Source organism: Heterocephalus glaber, unplaced genomic scaffold (genome assembly GCF_053883595.1).
Source record: "Heterocephalus glaber isolate CG9 unplaced genomic scaffold, H.glaber_assembly_v1.0 deba00001781, whole genome shotgun sequence".
Taxonomy (NCBI): Eukaryota; Metazoa; Chordata; class Mammalia; order Rodentia; family Bathyergidae; genus Heterocephalus; species Heterocephalus glaber.
In genome coordinates, this window is record NW_028258467.1 from 3,575,392 (window position 1) to 3,594,734 (window position 19,343).

The 19,343-nt window shown below is 45.8% G+C and overlaps 1 protein-coding gene across 2 annotated transcripts in view; it reads left to right on the top strand.

Annotated features, from left to right (window-relative positions):
- Pdpk1 (3-phosphoinositide dependent protein kinase 1) overlaps positions 1-19,343 on the top strand; it is a 90,042-nt gene that overhangs the window by 33,465 nt on the left and 37,234 nt on the right. For both annotated transcript variants that reach the window (XM_004864657.4, XM_087203106.1), the window contains 5 exons: positions 7,673-7,939; positions 12,011-12,053; positions 12,297-12,434; positions 18,262-18,406; positions 19,030-19,127. In XM_004864657.4, the coding sequence (XP_004864714.1) occupies positions 7,673-7,939; positions 12,011-12,053; positions 12,297-12,434; positions 18,262-18,406; positions 19,030-19,127 (691 nt within the window). The remainder of the gene's footprint in view (positions 1-7,672; positions 7,940-12,010; positions 12,054-12,296; positions 12,435-18,261; positions 18,407-19,029; positions 19,128-19,343) is intronic.

Below are 19,343 nucleotides of genomic sequence, written 5' to 3' on the forward strand. Positions count from 1 at the left end.
TGGTAGATGGGCATACCTTGGGTTTTTGTTACTTTAAATTCTTCCAGACATTTAAATTTCTGAATCTGTCGTGTATCCAAAAGGATTTACTTACCATAATTTTGGGCTATCAAATGGGCAGTAAACTGGGCTGTGCCAGGAGGGGATCACTCTCAGCAGGGAAAGAGCCCAGCGTAGGTTGGGTTCTCCAGCTACATAGCCTTCGCAGGACTGAAGGCTGTAGGGGGTGTTTGAAACCTGGCAGGACTCTTCCCTTCTCTTCAGGCTTCTGGGCAGTTTGTGTTTTTCAGAGCTTGATGAGTCTTAGCTGTGTATGCAGTTTGGTCCTTGCCTAAAAATGCTACAAAATTTGCTTTTTAGAATAACTGTTGTAGTTCAAATAAACATTTATTCTTTACACAAGAAGAGAGCTTTCTTCTCAGGCTTTTCATTTCACAATTAGTGCTTATAAATGTTTTAAAAGGTGGTATTGCAACCATCATTTCCTTTTGCTGAAGAAGTAAAATCATTCATTAAAACATAGCCATGACAGCAAGTGGGGACTGCCTTAAGAGAAAGCAGGAGCACCATATTGCCCTTGTGAATATCACCCTGCTGGGTAGGGGTCCTGAGAAGTGCTCGACTATCTTGCAGTAGTGCTGGCAGGAACAAAACTGCAAAATTCATGAAGGTGGAAGGCTGCCAATAGACAGGTTCCTGTTTCTTCACACCCATAAGAATGACAGTGGTCTAGTGACTAGCACCTGTGAGTCTGGGACGGTATATGATCTCTTGGGCCTTGAGCTCGTGGATAGGATGGTGTCAGGAGAGGCCTGGAGTCTTACGGATGGCTTTGTGTCTCTTGTTTTCCCCTTATGGTTTGAAATATCCAGAGGATGACCTTGTTAGTGACCCCCAGAAGAGGCATTTCAGGGTGTTGAGGTATTTAGCTGACACTTAAGGGCTCTCTGTCTGGAGGAGGCTATGTTGTGGCCAGCTGGACTCCTGTGAGTCAGAGCTGTCTCTGTCCCTGGGCTTTTGCATTGACTGCTTCTCTGCCAAAAGACTCTCTGCAGATGTCTTTGGGGCTTTTCCCTCCTCAGGTGTTTGCTTAGATATCACCTACCTAGTAAGAGATTCTCTATTTTTTTGAATGTGCACTGCCCCCATCCAAATAGTCCTGTCCTCCTCCCCAAGCTTCTTGAGGGCCTTGGATTAGTTTTAATTTTCATTCTCTCTCTAGTGCCCGAGCAGTACAGGGCATGTGGCAGGTGTTCAGTGGACATCATGGACCTGAAGGTACTGTCTTGGTTTTACATGGTTGAAGCTGCTGTCAGGTGCTGGAGCAGGCTCTGCAGTTATACATAGAATGTGTGACAGACAGGTAGGGACATGAGTCTGAATTACATCATCTATTTTTGCCACTTAAAAAATTTAGAGTTCTTTCTATAGGCCATTTTGATTTCAAAGTGACTGGTTTTTCTTTCTGATGCAGGAAGAATTTGAAACCTTAAGGGAAATTGAAACTTTTAAATATGTGGTGTATGTTTAGCTGTAATTATACTTCATGTCTGTGTGTGACTGCCCCTGTCTGTCTGTCTGTCACTCCCCACCCCAGCCATCACAGTCATCACAGTGCTGACTGACCAAGTGGCTTCATCCTTTCTTGGCCCTCTGGCTACTGCACCTGAGCACAATGGCCAAACTTGTGCTTGCGGCCCTTTCAACAGCCAAGGTTCTGTCCTGGATCCTTCTGGCACCCATCTAAGTCTGCATAGCCACCCTAGCACTGTAAATGGATGGTTGTGGAATAGGAGGTCAGCTACATGTGTGCATGGATCATGTCTTCTGACTGTGTCCCTGGAGCCTTGCTAGCGCAGTGACCATATTTGCTGAGTAGTTGGATGAATAGTGCAGTTACTTTACCTTATTTGAAAAACTGATGAGCAAAACATATTTTTATGAAATAACAACAACAACAACAACAAAAACCCGTGGCCTTGAAGAGTGTGATGTGCTTATAGAATTCACTCCATGTTGTGGGGTGTATGCAGTTGGGTTTGTTGTAGGTCCTGGATCTCCCCCGAAGCCTTCCAGAACTGTGGACTTGGAGTTGCTAATAAGCTCTGAACTGTGCAAACAACAGAGGTATACCTGCTGAATTGAGTGGGGTACAGGTTGGAGAGGTTCCCCTGGGTGAGAGCAGCAGAGTCCTGGGAATCCTAAGTGAAGGGAGATGGTGGCTGTGCAATGGAGGTGCTGCTGTCTGCTGGTGTGTATGGCCTTCTTCCTCCTAGACCCCCTCCTATCTTACTAGCATGCACCAAGTCTTTATCCTCTCTGGCTGAGCCTTCTACTTCATGCCCACCAAACTCAAGCAGGCTTGACTTAGCAGTTCAGGCTCCAGAGCATTGTGCACCTACCAATGACTTGCTAATGGTTTCAGACAGGTGTCAACAGGAAAGTCTTCTGTAGTGATTTGTTGTACCATGGAAAAAACAGCATATTCTTCCTTAGCAACCAGACCTGGGTTCCTAGGTGTGTTATATCATTCTTATTTTGTGCCGAGAACTTTCTTCTTTGATGAAAAATTTGTTCTTAGATCAGAAACATTATTTGACATACTTTTTTTTCTCTCTTTTTTGAGACAGGGTCTCACTATGTGGTTCATGCTAGCCTTGAACTCATTATGTAGCCCAGACTGGTTTTGAACTCACAGCGATTCTCCTGCCTTAGCCTTCTGAGTGTAGGAATTATAGACGTGCACTGCAATGCCCAGCTAATTGGGCATAACCTTACAGCAAGTGAAATGTCAAAGGCTGGCATTTGGAAACATCATTGTCAAGCAGAGTTCCAGCCAAAACCCATGTGGGACCAGTTGAGCCAGGAGTCCAAGAGAAATTGGACCAGGTGGGAAGGGCTGACACTGGGATAGTGTTTACTCCAACAAGGGCCCTGGGTGTCTTTCTACATTGATTTGGTGAGGAGAGGAGTGATGGGCCAGCTACTCATCAGGAGGATGATTTCACCCAGGCACTGGGTTTGTAGCATCTTTCCTGGGTTGGCACCTGTTGCTGAGGAAATGGTGATGGAGTCTCAGCCCAAGGGTTGTGTCCACTGCCCTCCTGTCTGCCTCTGCATGGGCCTGATTCACATGATTTTCCTCCTATGCTTCTATACCCTCCTTGGGTTGGTCCCCTTCCTTCCTTGGACTCTGGTAGGCTCTGGGCACCCGAAGTGAGTTTGGTGTTATGCTTGTCCTTGCCAAGATTGCTCCAGTTTGTCCCCCAGTTTGAAATCACACATCTTATTGAGAATCTCGCTGCCATTTAATAGTGTGTGTATTGTAGAACTAAATCTTTATGCTTCCCAAATATTGCATTGGACATTCAGACTAAACAAGATCTCTCCCTTTCAATGATCCCAGAGCCCATGGTTGTACTTCTTGATGCTACAAGGGGTGGCTGCATAGTGCCAGTACTGGGGACCCACCAGAGACTTCCTGGGGTGACTAGAGACTCTTACAGAGGGGAAGGGCAGGTTGTGTGAGGCCAGAGCAGAGTTCTTAGCAGGAACTATTGGCCTTGGGATCCCGTCTTTCTTTTTTGTGAGGTGTTTGCATTCAGGATGTTCAGTGGTATCCCTGCCTTTCCCCACTAGATGCTAGTAATGCTTTCCTCCTTTGCCAGTTATGACAACCCAGAATAGCTTCAGTCATTGCCAAGTCTCTCCTGAGGGGCAAAACTGCCCCACGTCAGAGCCCATGGGAGAGAATATATGCTGGGGCATCTAAGTTCTAGGGACCAGTAGCTCTGGTAGTAGTGGCTTCATCCATCTTGTATGCTTTAGTGTGGCTCAGTACTTGGCAGCTCCCAGGATGAGTCCCATCAGAGACAGCCCGAGGACCAGGACTGGTCAACCAGCTGCCCATTCTCACAGTTACTGCTTATGGACTGGATGTGTGCACACTCCTGGAAAGAGGAACTTTTGTGGCACATCTGGGTTAACAAGGTGTTTTGGGGAGTGATGTTTAGAGTTCTCGGCATTGAAACTGTCAACATGGAGTTACACCTCTTGAGGCTTAAGTTCCTTAGTGAAAATGGCTGCTTTGACATCCCTTCTTTGTGGCTCTTTTTTTTTTTTTTTGGTACCAAGGATCGAACTTGGGACCTTGTGCTTGCGAGGCAGCCAGCGGAACCACTGATCTAAATCCTCGGCTTTTGTGGCTCTTTTAATTAATTGATTCTCATCTGCCACCCCACCAATAACAACAAAACACCCATTTCCTGTTCTTCAAATCTCACCTCTTGGGTACCTCCTGTCTTCTCACACCGGCTTGGGTTGTCTGGGTGTTTTCTGTGGGACTTGCTGTTCCATGTGGGGATGGGTATTGGAGAGAAAGCAGGTAGCATTTGTGCCCATTGATGCTCTGCTTCCTTCTGAGTCAGTGCTGCCAGTGTCTGCTGTTGAGTTCTATTAAGATAGCCCTGTGGTTTCCTAAAGTGTAAGCCCCACAGTCTAGCCTGCAGCTGCCGTGGGGTCTGGGAGTTTATGGGCTGCACTGCCACCATGGTTGGAGCCTGGAAGAAGGGCTGGCTGAGCCCAGGTCAGATGCAGACTGGCCTTTCTAAGGGCCTTGCTCCCCGGGGAAGATCTGTTCCTGAGGTCTTTATTGTAACCATGGAGACTACACTTAAGGAAAAAAAAGGCTCTTTAGACACAATGCTTATAAACCACAGCCCAGCAGACCTGTGTCCAGCTTGTCTGTCTTTGAGGGCCTCTCCAAGGGCCAGAACTCTTGTTAAAATTAGCAGTCAGGAAGTTTGAACTGCAGATGGTTTTCTTGGTAAGTGCTTTTGAGGACAGCATAAGCGTCTTTGCTACTTTATGTCCCTCATAGGGCACTTCCTATCAGAGTCATCTGTCCCAGAATAGCCAGAATATCCACTTTGATTGTGATGTGAGGCCTAGTTCTTCAGTGCCCTCTTGTCTTCTGTCCATGCAGATAACTCCTGCCTGTAGCACCCTATTTCCTCTGCCGTCTTGGCTGACTGTTTGGAAACTCCTTATTGCTTTGGAATGTCATTTACAGTACCTTGTAGGGCTGAAGTCCTCTCTACCATCACGAAGCATTGTTAGGGCTGGGGATTTAACTTAGTGGTTCCACTGCCTACCTTGCAAGTGCAAGGTCCTGAGCTTGATCCCTGGTATCAAAAAAAAAAAAAAAGAAGCAATGTTGTACTCTGCCTGGGCCAAGAACTTACATGTTAGGCTAGGGGTATAGCTCAGTGGTAGGACACTTGCCCACCATGCTCCAAGCTCTGAGTTTGGTCCCAGAACTATGAAACAAAAACAAACACAACTGAACTTCCATGTGACAACTTTTTTGGCACCTTTGCTAGATTTGTTGGGTCAAGAAGTATGATGGTGCAGCTAGGCTTTCTAGATCCTGATCCTGTCACATTCTGTTATTTAAAAATGTATTTCTGAGATTTCTCTCAGGAGTGCATTTGTCAGTTATTAAGGAAACAGTCTATTTCCTTGAATCTCTAAATTGAGGCTTCTTTTGCTGTGTGTGCCATGGTTGACTGCTAGCTCTGCATGCTCCATCAAGGGCTGGCTTGCCCCTCGGCTGTCTTCACCTGGTGGAGAAGCAGCTGGACCTGACTTGCAGGACGTCATTTGTCACTGTTGCCAGTGTCCCTTCCCTTGTCTCTTGACCCTGGCTTGGCAGGAGTTTAGGTACACTGAGGAACTTAAGCGAGGCCTGCAAACATGCCCGTGTATGCCTGTGTATGTATCAGATGTGGTGGGGCTGTTCTCCCCATTCTGGCCTGAGGAACAATAATGGTGCCTCAGGCATGGCCTGGTCAATCCCCAACAATGCTGTAGTGCCTGGGACTATGCAGTGAGACTTTTCCAGCTTCCCCCCTCACTTGTGTCCCTGAAGGTCAGCCATGTCCAGTTGTTCCACTGTTCTCGGCCTGGGAGTTTGTTCATGGGGTCACCCTTGAGGCCCTTTTCTGTATTCAGGCACCTCCTGCTGCTATACATAGTCCATTTTGAATGTGACTGGCTTGTCTTATGAGGACAATCTTGGCTTATCACAGTTCTTGATGGCTTTGAGCCTAGTAATTACCCTTCCCCACTTTTATTGTCCCTGAAGACGGAACATTCTTGGTAATCTCCAAAGAGAGAGTTGTGAGAGCCTGATTACCAAAGCTCACACACTGCATTGCTGGGCTGCCCAGGCACCCACAAGTTCTCATCATCTGCTTCCTCCCTTCTCCACCTCTGTTTTCGTCATGTTTGGGTCACAAGGGGTTATGTCTAGATTTGTATTTGTTCTTGTTACTCATTTTTTGATCTCAAGATGAGTGTCTCTGTTAGCCCTTTTCTTTGGTGCCTCATTCTTGGCTGCTGGGTACCCACTTGTCAGTCCTGTGTTTGGGAGTTACTACTTTTCCAGAGCTCTGGCTTCTTCATGGTTCTCTTTGTGTACCCTTTCCTGTTTACACAGAGAGAAAGTCCTTGTCTGTTTTTATAAATGTGCAGACAATTGAAAAAACACTCCCTTGTTTACTTGAATTAATAAAATTACGCATTCAGTCTTACTCAGCCTCTTACATTATCATTATGGATTGACTTTTACATGTCATTGTAGACGCATGGCTTTTTTGAGATCTGTCTGTTTTAGTGTTTGAAAGGGGATAGCTTAGTCAGTGATAGCCCTGGTGAGAGACCTCTGTCCTGCCTTTATCCTTTAGAGACAGCTGGGGAAGCCACTGGTTTTAAGATGTAGTGTGGGTTTCAGGACCACACTGACCCAAGTCAAGTGTCCTCCTGGGTTCTTTAGTTGGAAGGAGTATTGGAGACCAGCAGCTGGGTGCCTTGAGTTCATTTTGTGATTTCTGTCACAGTCGGTAGGTATGCCAGTGTCGACAACTGTGAGGGTATGTTGGGGGCAGAGAAGAGGCTTTTATGAGTATGAGGCCACCTTCTATGGATTGCTGATTTATTTATTTATTTACACCCCCCCCCCACCCTTTTGGTACCAGGGATCGAACTTGGGTCCTTCTGCTTGCGAGGCAGGAAGCGGAACCACTGAGCTAAATCCCCAGCCCGTGCTGACTTATTTTTAAACACTATATGATCCTTTCTCACTGCCTACTTCCATTCTTAACTGTGTGTTTCCCCTCATTTTCACATTTCTGTATCTCATTGACAACTGTTCTTGTAGTTGCTTTGTTGACAGTTGCCAAATTGCTTTCTAAAAACATTTTAACAGCCAAATGGTTTTTTGGTGCCAGCACAGTTATATGAGTGTGCTTACTTTAGTATAATCTTGTCAGCACTGGAAATTTCTGTATTGTAAACATATTTAATCATTGCTCTTATCTACTCAGCTCCCTCCATAACTAAGAATGCACAATTCTATCTCTAGTTTCCTTAGCTTAGCTTTGTGGGGGTTGATTGGATACTCATGCAGCGCTGAGGGAGAGGTGAGAAACTGCTGAGGAAGAGGTGGGACAGCAGCTGGATGTGAGAAGGGAAGGGCAGCAGCCCTAAAGCCATCAGTAAATCAGATGGGGTAACCAGCCATAGGCAGTGTCCTGAAGAGGTGCTTATATTTAAGCCATGTGCCCAGGACCAGAGAGCCCCTTGTCTTAACCTCTGTCCTCTGTGTCCACAGTATGACACCGTTCCCATCCAGCCCAGCGTGGTGTTATGTGCCTGCCCATCCCCATCAATGGTGAGGACACAGACCGAGTCTGGTACGGCTCCCAGTGTTCCCAGTGGTGGCAGCAGGCAGGGCCCCACCATGGATGGCACCACAGCCGAGTCCCGGCCAAGTGCCAACCCCCTGCAGCACGCTGCTCAGCCACCACCACAGCCTCGAAAGAAACGGCCTGAAGACTTCAAGTTTGGGAAAATTCTTGGCGAGGGTTCTTTTTCGACAGTGAGTATGTGCTGCCACTGCTTGTTAAACGAGCCTATTTCCCCTGACTGCCCTGAGGCTTAGAGCTGGGACACTTGACTTCCAGGCAGTGTTCTTCCCAGGAGGTAGTATCCCTCCTGGGCCAACTCTTGCTGTGAAGGTTGCTGGAGGTTTTGGGGCTGGGCTTCCCAAGGAGACCATGTGATTTTGTTTATGAAAACTTTAAAAAGCATCTCTTGCTGGACATGGTAGTAGTCACCTAATATTCCTAGGACTTAAAGGCTGAGGTGGGAGGATCACTTAAGCCCAGTTTGAGGCTAATCTGGGGAACATAGTGAGACCTTATCTCAGAAAAAACAAAAAACATGGGCCGGGGATTTAGCTCAGTGGCACAGCGCCTCCCTGGCAAGTGTGAGGTCTTGAGTTCTATCCCCAGTACCAAAAAAGAAAAAAACAAAAAGCAAAACCTCTTGATTTATGAGTTGTTTTGTTTTGTTTCCTTTTTTTTTTTTTTTTTTGTGGTGCTGGGCATTGAACTCAGGGCCTCACAGATGCTAGGTAAGTGTTTTACCATTGAGCTATACTCCTAGTCCTTTTTTAAAAATTTATTTTTGAGAAATGGTCTCACTAAGTTGCTTTGAACTTGCCATCCTTCTGCCTCAGAATCCCAAGTTGGGTTTATAGGCATGGGCACCTGTGCCCAGCCTATAGTTATTATTATTTTTTTGGTACCAGGACTCGAACTCGGGATCTTCTGCTTACAAGGCAGGCGGTGGAACCACTGAGCTAAATCCCCAGCCCTATTATTATTTTTTTAACAAAGTTAATTTCATTCTAACCTGGCATCAACAGATTGCCTTCTGTGTTCTTTCCCTGTCCATGCCCTGGAAAGCTTTACTGTCTTTAGATTGAAAGTCAGTGTTAGTGTTAGTAGCTCTTCAGAGATTTTCTTGGTGACATTTAATGATCTTTTTTTATATGCCTCTGGTGGTTTTTGTTTTAATAAATGAAGTAGTATACCTGGATATTTGCCAGAGATACAGGCTCCTAAATTCCTTATTCTTAGTTTCATAAACAGAAACATTGTCATGGTGCTGTCAAATCATACTCATGAAATTTACCTATCCTATAATGTTTTTGCCCTGAAAGCAAAGAAATGAAGGTTGAAAGCAGCAAACGTTTGCTGAGGTGGGGCCACTGAGGCTCTGTGGCTGTAGCTGTGCAAAATTGTGATCTCAGAGGAGCTGCTGGCTCCAGGGTCATACTCTCAAAAGGATAGATCCCTTCCTGTGGAGGCCCCATGTGTGGTCTCCAGTTTTGGACAGGCACTTCCGGGGTGGATGCCTCACTCTGGAAGAGTTCCTGAATAACCAGTATTTCCTGCCTGGGCTTTCTTAAGAAACCACATGTGGAATTTATTTTCTTTTTCTATTTTTTACATTTATGAAAGTTTCTGAACATGGAATATATATAGTTCACCTATATTCCCAGCATCTTTTAAAAAATAATATTAACTTTTACTGCTCTTACTTTTTTTTTTTTTTTTTTTAAAGACAGGGTCTTGCTATGTATTTCAGGCTGGCCTTGAACTCACTGTGTAGCCCAGGCTGGCCTCAAACTCAAGGTGATCCTCCTGCCTCAGCCTCCCAAGTGCTAAGAGACTTCCCTTACACTTTTTTTTTTTGGTACCCTGAATTGAATTCAGGGCCTTGCACTTGTAAGGCAGGTGTGGCGCCACTGAGCTAAATTCCCGGCCTTTCCCCCTTAAACTTTTAACTGAAGTTTTTTTTTTTTTCTTAAATTAACAACATACATTTGTTTGTTTTTTGAGACAAGGTCTTGCTATATAGTTTAGGCTGGCCTCAAATTCACTATGTGGCCCAAGCTGGCCTCAAATTTATAGTAATCCTTCTGGCTCAGCCTCCCAAGTGCTGGGATTACAGATGTGTACCACCATGCCTGTCTATTAGCAAATTTATGAGTTAGTTTTGTTTCTAAAAGGTCTGTGCCCTCATGACAAAAGCCTTTAGCCCTGAAGACCGTTCCCAGTGGTTCTGGTGCGCACTGCCCCCTACAGTAAGAAGAAACTGTGTTGTGCATTATATCTAAACACTCCCCCCGCCTCCCCGCCCCATTGAACTCAGCACCTTGTGCTTGCCAGGCGCAGCACCACTGAGCTACATCCCTGGCCCAAGAGGAAATTGTTTTGGGAGCTTTGGGTGTTGTGCACAGCTACTTAGGACAGCCCATGAAAACTCTCTCTTATTCTCAGTTTTGCTTCTTTACATTTATCTCAACTAGAATGAGGATGTACTTGTGGTGCTGCCATACTCCCAAGTCTCTATGGGCTACAAAGTAAGCATCATCTTCTCTGGGTGGCACACTTGTCCTGTGCCATGTAGTACCTAGGAAAGTGCTGAGAGCCAGAGGCTCCTTTCCTGGCTGTTTAGAATCTGCTGCCTAGGTCTTGATTAGGTGTTACCCTCCAAATTTCCTCACCATTCCTGAAATAGAGCCCACTTAAATCAGATTTCCAGGAGAGAAATAAGGGATGGGTATGGATATGAGATTAAGCAGCATCTTCACTTGACAGGGCCTGGCACTGGTGTGGGAGAGTAAGAGATCCCCCCCTCCCCAGTAGCCCTGCTGTCACCCTAGGTGACATGGAGGGACACATCACATATTATCTGGAAGAGGACCCCTTAACTCCCCATGGGAAACCTTATGAAATGCTAAAATTAGACAATAGAAAGATTGCCTTTCTGATGTCTCCTCAGAAAGGATTCTACTTAACAGTAGTGTTCTCTAACAATTTCTTTTCTTCTTTTCCTACTCACAAAGCTAGCACACACACTCATGTGAAGGAATGTGATGTTGCTTAAGTGCATAATTCTGAACGGCAAGTCTTGCCCCAGCCTGCTCCCCTCATCCCTGCTCCTGGCAACCATCCATACATACCATGTTCCTCTGGAAAAATCTCAAAGGTTTTTCCACCTGAGCACATATAACCCCACCTCATTCCGGATGAAGGCAAGCATCTCACAGTGATTTTTCAGGTTCAAGTCTGAGGAGCCCTCAAGAACTGTCACAGGGCTAAGGGTATAGCTCAGTGTTGGAGTGCTTGCCTAACATGCAAAAGGCCCTGAGTTCCATTCCTAGCATGGTGGAAGGGTGTGGTAATGGTGAATCTCAAGAATTCTGTCACAGGATGTGACACACATAACCAGGGGCTAGGAGGACCTGGCTCTGTGACCTCCTGAAGGCCTTTGTGCAAGTATATCATAGGGACAGGTTTCATCTGCTCTCTGGTCTTCAGGCTATCCCTCTGTAGATGTCTTAGGAGACACATTTGCACATACAGACAGTGGGGAGCTCTTCCATGGCAAAGCAACCCCTGCATGTGCTTGTTAGACTTTGATGCCAAAGCTCTTTTCACTTTGGTTCCTCACGTATGCCCAGGGTTTGCTAGTGCAGAGTCATCTTTTCCATATTGAAGATGCTGAATGGGTGCTCTGTCTCTGAAGTGGAGTCTGAGCAAAGGCTCAGGTGGGCTTTGAGAGGACAAGGTTGGGGCCACATGGGTGTGTCCTGGGAAGATGGCTCACTGGTTTAATCCCTGTGCCATTTGTAGCCGTGATTGTATTTAGGTCATCAAATGAAATGTATGGTAGCAAATCATTTGAAAAACCTATGTTCAGCACAGCTTTTTGCTGTGGATATATACTAAAAGGACATATCCTTGAAGTTATGTTTTGAAAAAATTCCTAGTGGCCATTTGCAGCAGCACTTGAACGTGTTACTCTCTGAGGTTCTTCAATTTATATTTTTACTGTACTTTAAAGATTACTGGCAGCTGATCACAGACCTTTTGGAAACAGTAGAGAGATTTATGTTTGCTGTTGAAAATTGGATTCCTTAACATGAGCAGTGGTGTTCTGCTCTTTGTTAGTACAGGAGCCTAAATATTTAAATGTGATTTCAAACCTTGAGTGGGATGGGGAAGCCTTTGGCAGTGATCGGTCAGACTCTGTCTCCTGGTTATTACAGTGTGTTTTTTTTTCCTTTTCTTTTCCCCTTTTCTTCCCAAACCAGGTTGTCCTGGCCCGAGAACTAGCCACCTCTCGAGAATATGCTAGTAAGTACTTGCTCCAGTGAGCCGTGTGTCTGGAACTTGGAGATAGGGCAGCCCTCATGAACGTGACAGCCTTTTGGCAGGACCTGGAGGTTTCTGTGCTGATTTTAGGGTCTATGTCTTAGAATCATGAAGCTGGTATGGGTGATTTTAGAAAAACTAATTTGTGCTAGTATGTTTATAAAATGTGTTTTTATTATTTTTCACCTTTTCAGTTGTAGTAACTCATTTCTCTCTTACCTTAAGTTAAAATTTTGGAGAAACGTCATATTATAAAAGAAAACAAGGTCCCGTATGTAACCAGAGAGCGAGATGTGATGTCACGACTGGATCACCCCTTCTTCATTAAGCTTTACTTCACATTTCAGGATGATGAAAAGCTGTGTATCCTTTGTGTGGTCAGTGCCATTTGAAATCACTTTAGTCACTCCTCTTGCTTTGGAATCATGACATCCCATTTTTTGTTCTCACGAGTAATCTTCCCATGGAAGGAAAGGATATGATATGGATCCTACCCTGCTGCTCTTGACTTCTGAGTGGCTGGTATTCCTCGAGGCAGCACCAAAGATTGGCTGAGGTTTGGCTGACTGCTGTGTCCTTCTCTGAATGGGAAGCTGTCCCACACTTTTGAGGTTTTTATTGATAAACACCGAACCTAATGAACTGTTGTTGTTTTAACCGTGGTCGCTGAAGATTAATGCAAAGGCATTTCTTCATTTTTCTAACCAGCGTCTTTGGAGTATCTGCTAGGTATTGAATCCTGTGCTCAAATGAACCAGGGACCAGTAGAGCAAGAATGATCTTGGGCATTCTCAGACTCCTAGAGTAGGCTCTTCTCTGCCCTCTTTGGGCCTTCATATAGGGTTGGAAGGGACATCTCCCTGGACATTTGATAAGTCAGAGAGCAAGCCCATGAGAGCCTGAACCTTCCTCACACTGGATGCAGTACTCCTGCTGTGGGCTTGCTTAGCACCTCTTGCTCTCTAGGAATTTCTCAACTGCTTCTCCAGTAGGTTTGCCTTCTACTATGTCTTCGTTTTGTCCGTAGCTCTTTCTCCTCTAATCTCTGTGAAAATAGTCTTCTCTTGAACCATTGCTTAGGAATCAGGGAGTCAGGCCTGTGGATGATGTCCAGGCTACACCTTTGGGGGCACCAGTTCACCTCTGGGCCAGGCAGGTGGGTGGGCTTTGTTCCCAGTGGCTGCTCTTCCCATCAGGGGAGCTTTCTCTCTCCCCTCTCTTCTCTTCATTGCCCTCAAGGCTAGTCCAAGTATCTGAAGGCTTGTTTGCCTCCTGCTGCTTCACACTGATTCTTTTGTATTAAAACTTTGTTCTGTTCCCAGTTTTTAAAAAAATGTAATTTTTTGTGATACTGGACATCAAACTCCAGGCTACTGTACCACTCAGCTACATTCCTAGCCTTTATTTATTTTTAATTTTGAGACAGAGTCTTGCTAAGTTCCCTAGGTGGGGCTTGAACCCACAGTTTTTCTGCCTTATTTTTCCTCAGTGCTGGGATTACAGACATTTGTCTCTATGCCTGGTCTTTCTTAAAATTTTTACTTTTTGCAGTGCTGGAAATTGAACTGAGGACTTTGTACATGCTAAGTATGTGCCCAATTACTGAGCAGCACCCCCAGCCCCCTGCTCCCATTGTGTGTGTGTGTGTGTGTGTGTGTGTGTGTGTGTGTGTGTGTATGTGTTACTTGCAGTTGAACCCGGGGCTTTTTGCCTTGTGTTTCATCCTCTTTTTATGCTTTTTTAAAGTTTTGAGACAAGGTCTTGTTAAGTTGTTGAATTGTCTTAAATTGCCCAGGTGGGGTTTGAATTTGCAACCTACCTGCCCCAGCCTCCTGAAGTGCTGGGATTAATTATAGGTGTAGGCCCTCCTACCCAGTCTGTTTCTACTTTTAGCACTGTCTTTTGACTCCTCCGACTGCTAGCTGGATTTGTCCCCCATTTCCCTCTTCAAGCCACCATGGTGAGCCTGGATTACTTCCTCAAAGCCCCCTGGAAGTCGAATTTTTCTTTTATTCATTTAGAAGTGCTTTTTGTCTCATTCCCAGGGAAATGGGAATATGTTGGAAAGCAAGGAGAAGGCTTTGCCCTAATGGGCTTACATGGTTGAGGGTGTATTAGCACCGAATATTAAGACCAAATAGTAGGGCAAGCTAGCAAGAGTAGTTAAGGCCATGTGCAGGTCTGAGGGGCTCTTTGAGTTCATGGACACACAGCTCAAGCATGTGAGCTTGAGGAATGGGCAGCCCCAAGGTAGAACTGGGCTAGTTCTCTGACTGATGATGTTGAGAGAGCAGAGTTAGGCAGCTCCTGGAATTGGCCCTCAGAGCCTAGCATACAGTGGAGTATGTTATTGAGCTGAGAGTGGCTGGACAGTAGCTGGGCTGGGGGTTACTGGGTTGTCGTTTGACACGTTTGACATACGTGCTCACTGTTTGGAGGCTGAGTAAGCCATTGGGTGGCTGCCCACAGAACCTTGAAGGGTGACACGCAGATACAGTGTCGTCAGTCTTGGCCACCCAGGGGAGGAGGAGACTGACGAGGTGTTGCTGGAGAGTGAGGGGCATGGAGACCTAGAGGCTATAGGTCAGTTTTATTCATATAGTGGGTTGCCAGTTGCCTAGTCAGATGTGACTCAGAGATCAAATGCCTGGGCCTGAGCAGAGGATTTGTCCCCATGCAAGTTGTTGACAGGACAGGCAGTTTCTCAGGGACAAGGTTCAGGACAGAAAGATAGATGTGATGGGAGGCACACCCAGAGATTTTTCCCAGTAGTCTTTTTAGAGAGGAGCAGGTGGCCTTTGTTGGTGGTTTGTTTTAGGTCTTATGGAATCTTGGCATCTAGATTGAGCCTGCTGTCTTCCAGTATCGCTTCTGGTCCCCACCTCTGCTAGGACTGCTCATGCAGCAGCCATCAGTGGCCTTTTATGTTCTGTTTTGTATCTCTGTAACCCTGGGGCTGTCTTGATCCCTCCTTTGTGGCCCCTAGATCCCATGTGACCGTGCTCCTCTTTGAGTCCATGGAAGTCTCTGCCAGACATCCAGAGGTCTGGACTGGAGCTCCTTGTGGGCACTCAGGATGCTGCTTCTTGTTAACTGTGAACCTCTTTCCTGAGTATCTTTGTGTAACTACCATAAAATGCCTGACACAGCCAGCTTTATAAGAAAAGAAGCCTGTTCAACTCACAGTTCTGAGACTGAAAGTCCAGATGGCATGGTGCAGGCAGTGGCCCTGTGGCAGGTGGCAGATAGCAAGGTTGTGCAGAAGAGGACTGGGGATTTAGCTCAGTGGTTCCTCCACCTGCCTTGAAAGTGCAAGGTCCCAAGTTCGATCCCCCGTACAAAAAAAAAAAAAGAAAGAAAAGTTGTGCAGAGGAAGGATCACATCTCTGGAAGCAGAGGGAGTGGGTGGGGTAGGGCTTACTCTTTTTATAACAACCTTCTCAAGAACCACCAAGATGTGCAGGAGAACTGCCTCCTGTCCAGTGACCTAAGGACATCCCACCAGGCCCCACCTATTAAAGGTTCCACAACCTTCCAGTACTGCCTTACTGGGGACCAGGCCTCCAGTCACATGCACCCTTGAGGGACACCAGAACCATTTCCAAACTATGAACACACACTTGACTTCATCTTTTCCCAGGTTCACAGCTGTGGGATCAGGGCCCAAAGTCCATGTGAGAGTGCACTTGGTGTTTGACTTCCAGGTGAGACTGATCTAAGCAGTGAAGGTGGAGAGTACTCTAGGTCTTTCTCTAGTGATTATCAAGACAAATTTTATTCAGTTCTCAGCATTACCACAAAAATAAAATGACAAATTCCAAAGCCCTAGAAGGTTATGAGGGCTCACTAAGACCCACAAGAATGAAACCCAAGGGACTTCTGCCCTATTTGGAATCCTTGGTGTTTTTTTTTTTTCTTAAATACAGGGCCTTTGCTATGTAATCCAGGCTGGCCTTGAACTTACTATGTAGCCCAGGCTGGCCTCGAACTCATGATGATCCCCCTGCCTCAGTCTCCCAAGTGCTGGGATCACAGGCATGTGCCACCACAAGTAGCTCCTGTGTATTATGTTGAGAAAGAAAAGAAAATGACACTCTTTGCCATTTAGCCATTTACATCCATTTAGCTGTAATTTCCAGTGGGGAAGAGAGGCAAAGAGGGCTCAGATGATGTTGCTTTCTGGCTGGCCATCTTTCTCCAGCTCCTACCAAGGCTGATCTATATCTGCTTAGCTTCGTGGTATTCTGTGTGCAACATGGAGTTAAAAATACTGCTTGAGGGCTAGACTCGGATCCTGTCCTTCCTTTGCTTTGTGACCTTGAGTCAGATGCTTAATTTCTGTGCTGTGTGCCTCTTCTACAAATTGCAGGGATTGGGCTTGTCAGGCTTCCTGGCTCTGTTCACAGGCCTGATCTGCGAGGGAGGACAGCTTCTACCTCCCCCTTACTGTCCTGGAGCACAGGCTGTGGGCAAGGGGGTGGAGAACACTCTCAGGATATGCAGTGGACCAATGAGTTCTGAAGGAGCAAACTTCATGAAGCAGGTATGTGACTGAGCAGTAATCCTGGGCAACCACTCTGTTCAAGACCTGTCGATCACCTCTGCCCTACTGCTGAGCACAGATGTACTATGCAGGTGAACTATGCAGGAACCAAGAACAACTGAGAGATCAAATAAAGGGTGAAATCTTGAAGCCAGAAGAAGCAAGAAGCTGCTGCCTCCAACTGTGACCAAGTCTGAGCCTTGTACCTTGGGCTCCTAACAGGCAAGGCCCTGCAGCCAGCCTGTTTGTCACAGCTAGTAACTCCATGGGAACAGCCTTTTTTTGTGAGGGAGTGGGTAAGATGAGGTGAAGTGCATTCCCCAAAGTAAAGGGGGCTTTTAATTTTAAGCTTCTGTCAAGCATTGTCCAAGTTAGGATGTGTGGTAGTCAGAGATACCCTGGACAGGGGTAGCTTTGGATAGCTTTGGCTGTGGTCCCTTCCCTATTGGCTTTGTCTTGGAGCCCTGGAGTCTCATTCTCCTTCCTTGGTAGAAGATGACAGTGCCTTGGCAGATAGAAGGCCAGCCAGGCACCCTGTACACAAAACACTTTTTGTGGCCTCCAGAGCTGCTTCTCAGGGTGGTGTCCTGGCATCATCTTACAGGTGAAGTACCTGGGGATTTCTAGTAAGATAAGAGTCACATTGAACCAAGCATGGTGGCACATGCCTGTAATCCTAGCACTTGAGAGGCTGAGATAGGAGGATTGCTGCAAGTTCAAGGCCACCCTGGGCTACGTAGTGAGTTCAAGGCCAGCCCAAAGTGAGACCCTATATCAAAAAAACAAAACAAAACAAACAAAAAGGAGGCACAAGCATTTGGTGCTTTCAGGGGAAACAGTTATATGGGAGCTGTTTCTTATCAGCTTTCAGTCCCATCAGAAGGAGGAGAATACAAATGGAACACATTGCAGTGAGAGGTCCATAGGGAAGCTGGCTGTCCCTCCTGTCTCTCTCCCCAGTGGGCACCTCACAGATAGATCAGATGAATCAAGAAGCTAATAAAATGGCTCTTCTCTGTGCAATGGAAGGAACAGCCACATGCATGGATGTCAGCAGTGTGTGGAGGGCAGGAAGCTCAAGCAAGGTTTGTAGTTAAAACCCCTCTTCCAGATCTCTTCTCTGCACTTGAAGTCTCACACATGTTGTCTGTGCCTTGGCCAGAGGCTGCAAACCCAGCAGTCACTTCTGGCAGTTCCTTCTCACAGGTGACAGAGGCCTCTGGGGACCATATGTCTAGAAATACAGTCCAGGGTGAAAGGGATGATGATATTATGTTATTAGTGAAAAACCCTATGCCTGATCTCGAAGCCAGGGCTGAATCTGACTTTAAAAAGGGTGACTGTCGGGTCATAGGTACCTTCAGTTTGCATTTAATAAAAGGTTCTTTTGAGCATGGTGTCACATCCCCATAGTTTCAGCTACTTTGGAGGCTGAGACAGGAAGGATCCTAAGTTTGAGACCAGCCTGGGGAACTTAGTGAGACCCTCTCTTAAAATAAGAAGAGCTGGGGATATAGCTCAGTGATAGAGTTCTCCTTGGTTTGATCCTCAGTACTGGAGTTGTTGTTGGTGGGGTTCTTACTGAGGTATTAAGGTTAGTTTAAAAAAAAGACTTTTTCCATTCTTCCTTAACTATACTGTATTCAGACTTTGGCCTTAGCTATGCCAAAAATGGGGAATTACTTAAATACATCCGCAAAATTGGTTCATTTGATGAGACCTGCACCCGATTTTACACAGCCGAGATCGTGTCTGCTCTTGAGTACCTGCATGGCAAGGGCATCATTCACAGGTAACCCAAGGCTGCAGGGTGGATGTGCAGGACAGTTAGTGTAGGAACAAGGGCCTGTGGCCATTAGACCTTCAAGCCAAAACCACCCCAGCCTTCTGGGGCCAGCACTGGGGTACTTTATAGATGGTAGGACATGGGTGCCAGGTGATGGGTGCTGAGAGCTAAGCAGAGGTTGGAAGTCAGAAGAACCTGTATATCAAAAGTCCCATCAGCATGGGCAGGTATCTTTCTGCCAAGCCACCAACTCACATGATCTCATCTTGTGCTTTTATTTGATCAGTAGTGTTTTTATGTATACTTAGTTTTAGTCTTATTTCACATGACTTTCTGATAAAGTCCGATTGGAAATATTCACAAGTTTTTTATTTTATGAGTTAAAAGCATAGATTATGTCAAAAAGTTTTTTAAAATGATGATGCGGCTATGAAATGATATAATTTGAATGTCCTTACTGTAAGCAATTGATATTTGTTTGGTATGGATTTTGGAGTTGTATTCTTGACTGTTAACCTGTAAAGATGGTAAGTATTTATCACTTCATTGTATTTTCTTCAAAGTATAGAGTATGTAATAATGCTGCTGTTGAAGTGTTTTATTTCAGATGTAAAAATCTGCTTTTACAGAGACCTTAAACCAGAAAACATTTTGTTAAATGAAGACATGCACATCCAGATCACAGATTTTGGAACAGCAAAAGTGTTATCCCCAGAGAGCAAACAAGGTGTGTAAATTTGAATTCCATCAGAGCTGTTCCTGTACTCCTGGTCAAGATCAACTACAGCTTCGTGGAATATGTTACATTGTGTTGACTTTATCATTAATGCAGGGTCTGTGGTGCCTTTGCCTGGGTCCCACTGCTGGGCTCAAGGCAGTGTGTGGTGTGGTAGTTGAGGGGAACTCCAGTCTTCCTGAGCATGCTGTATCTCATCCTCCTCCA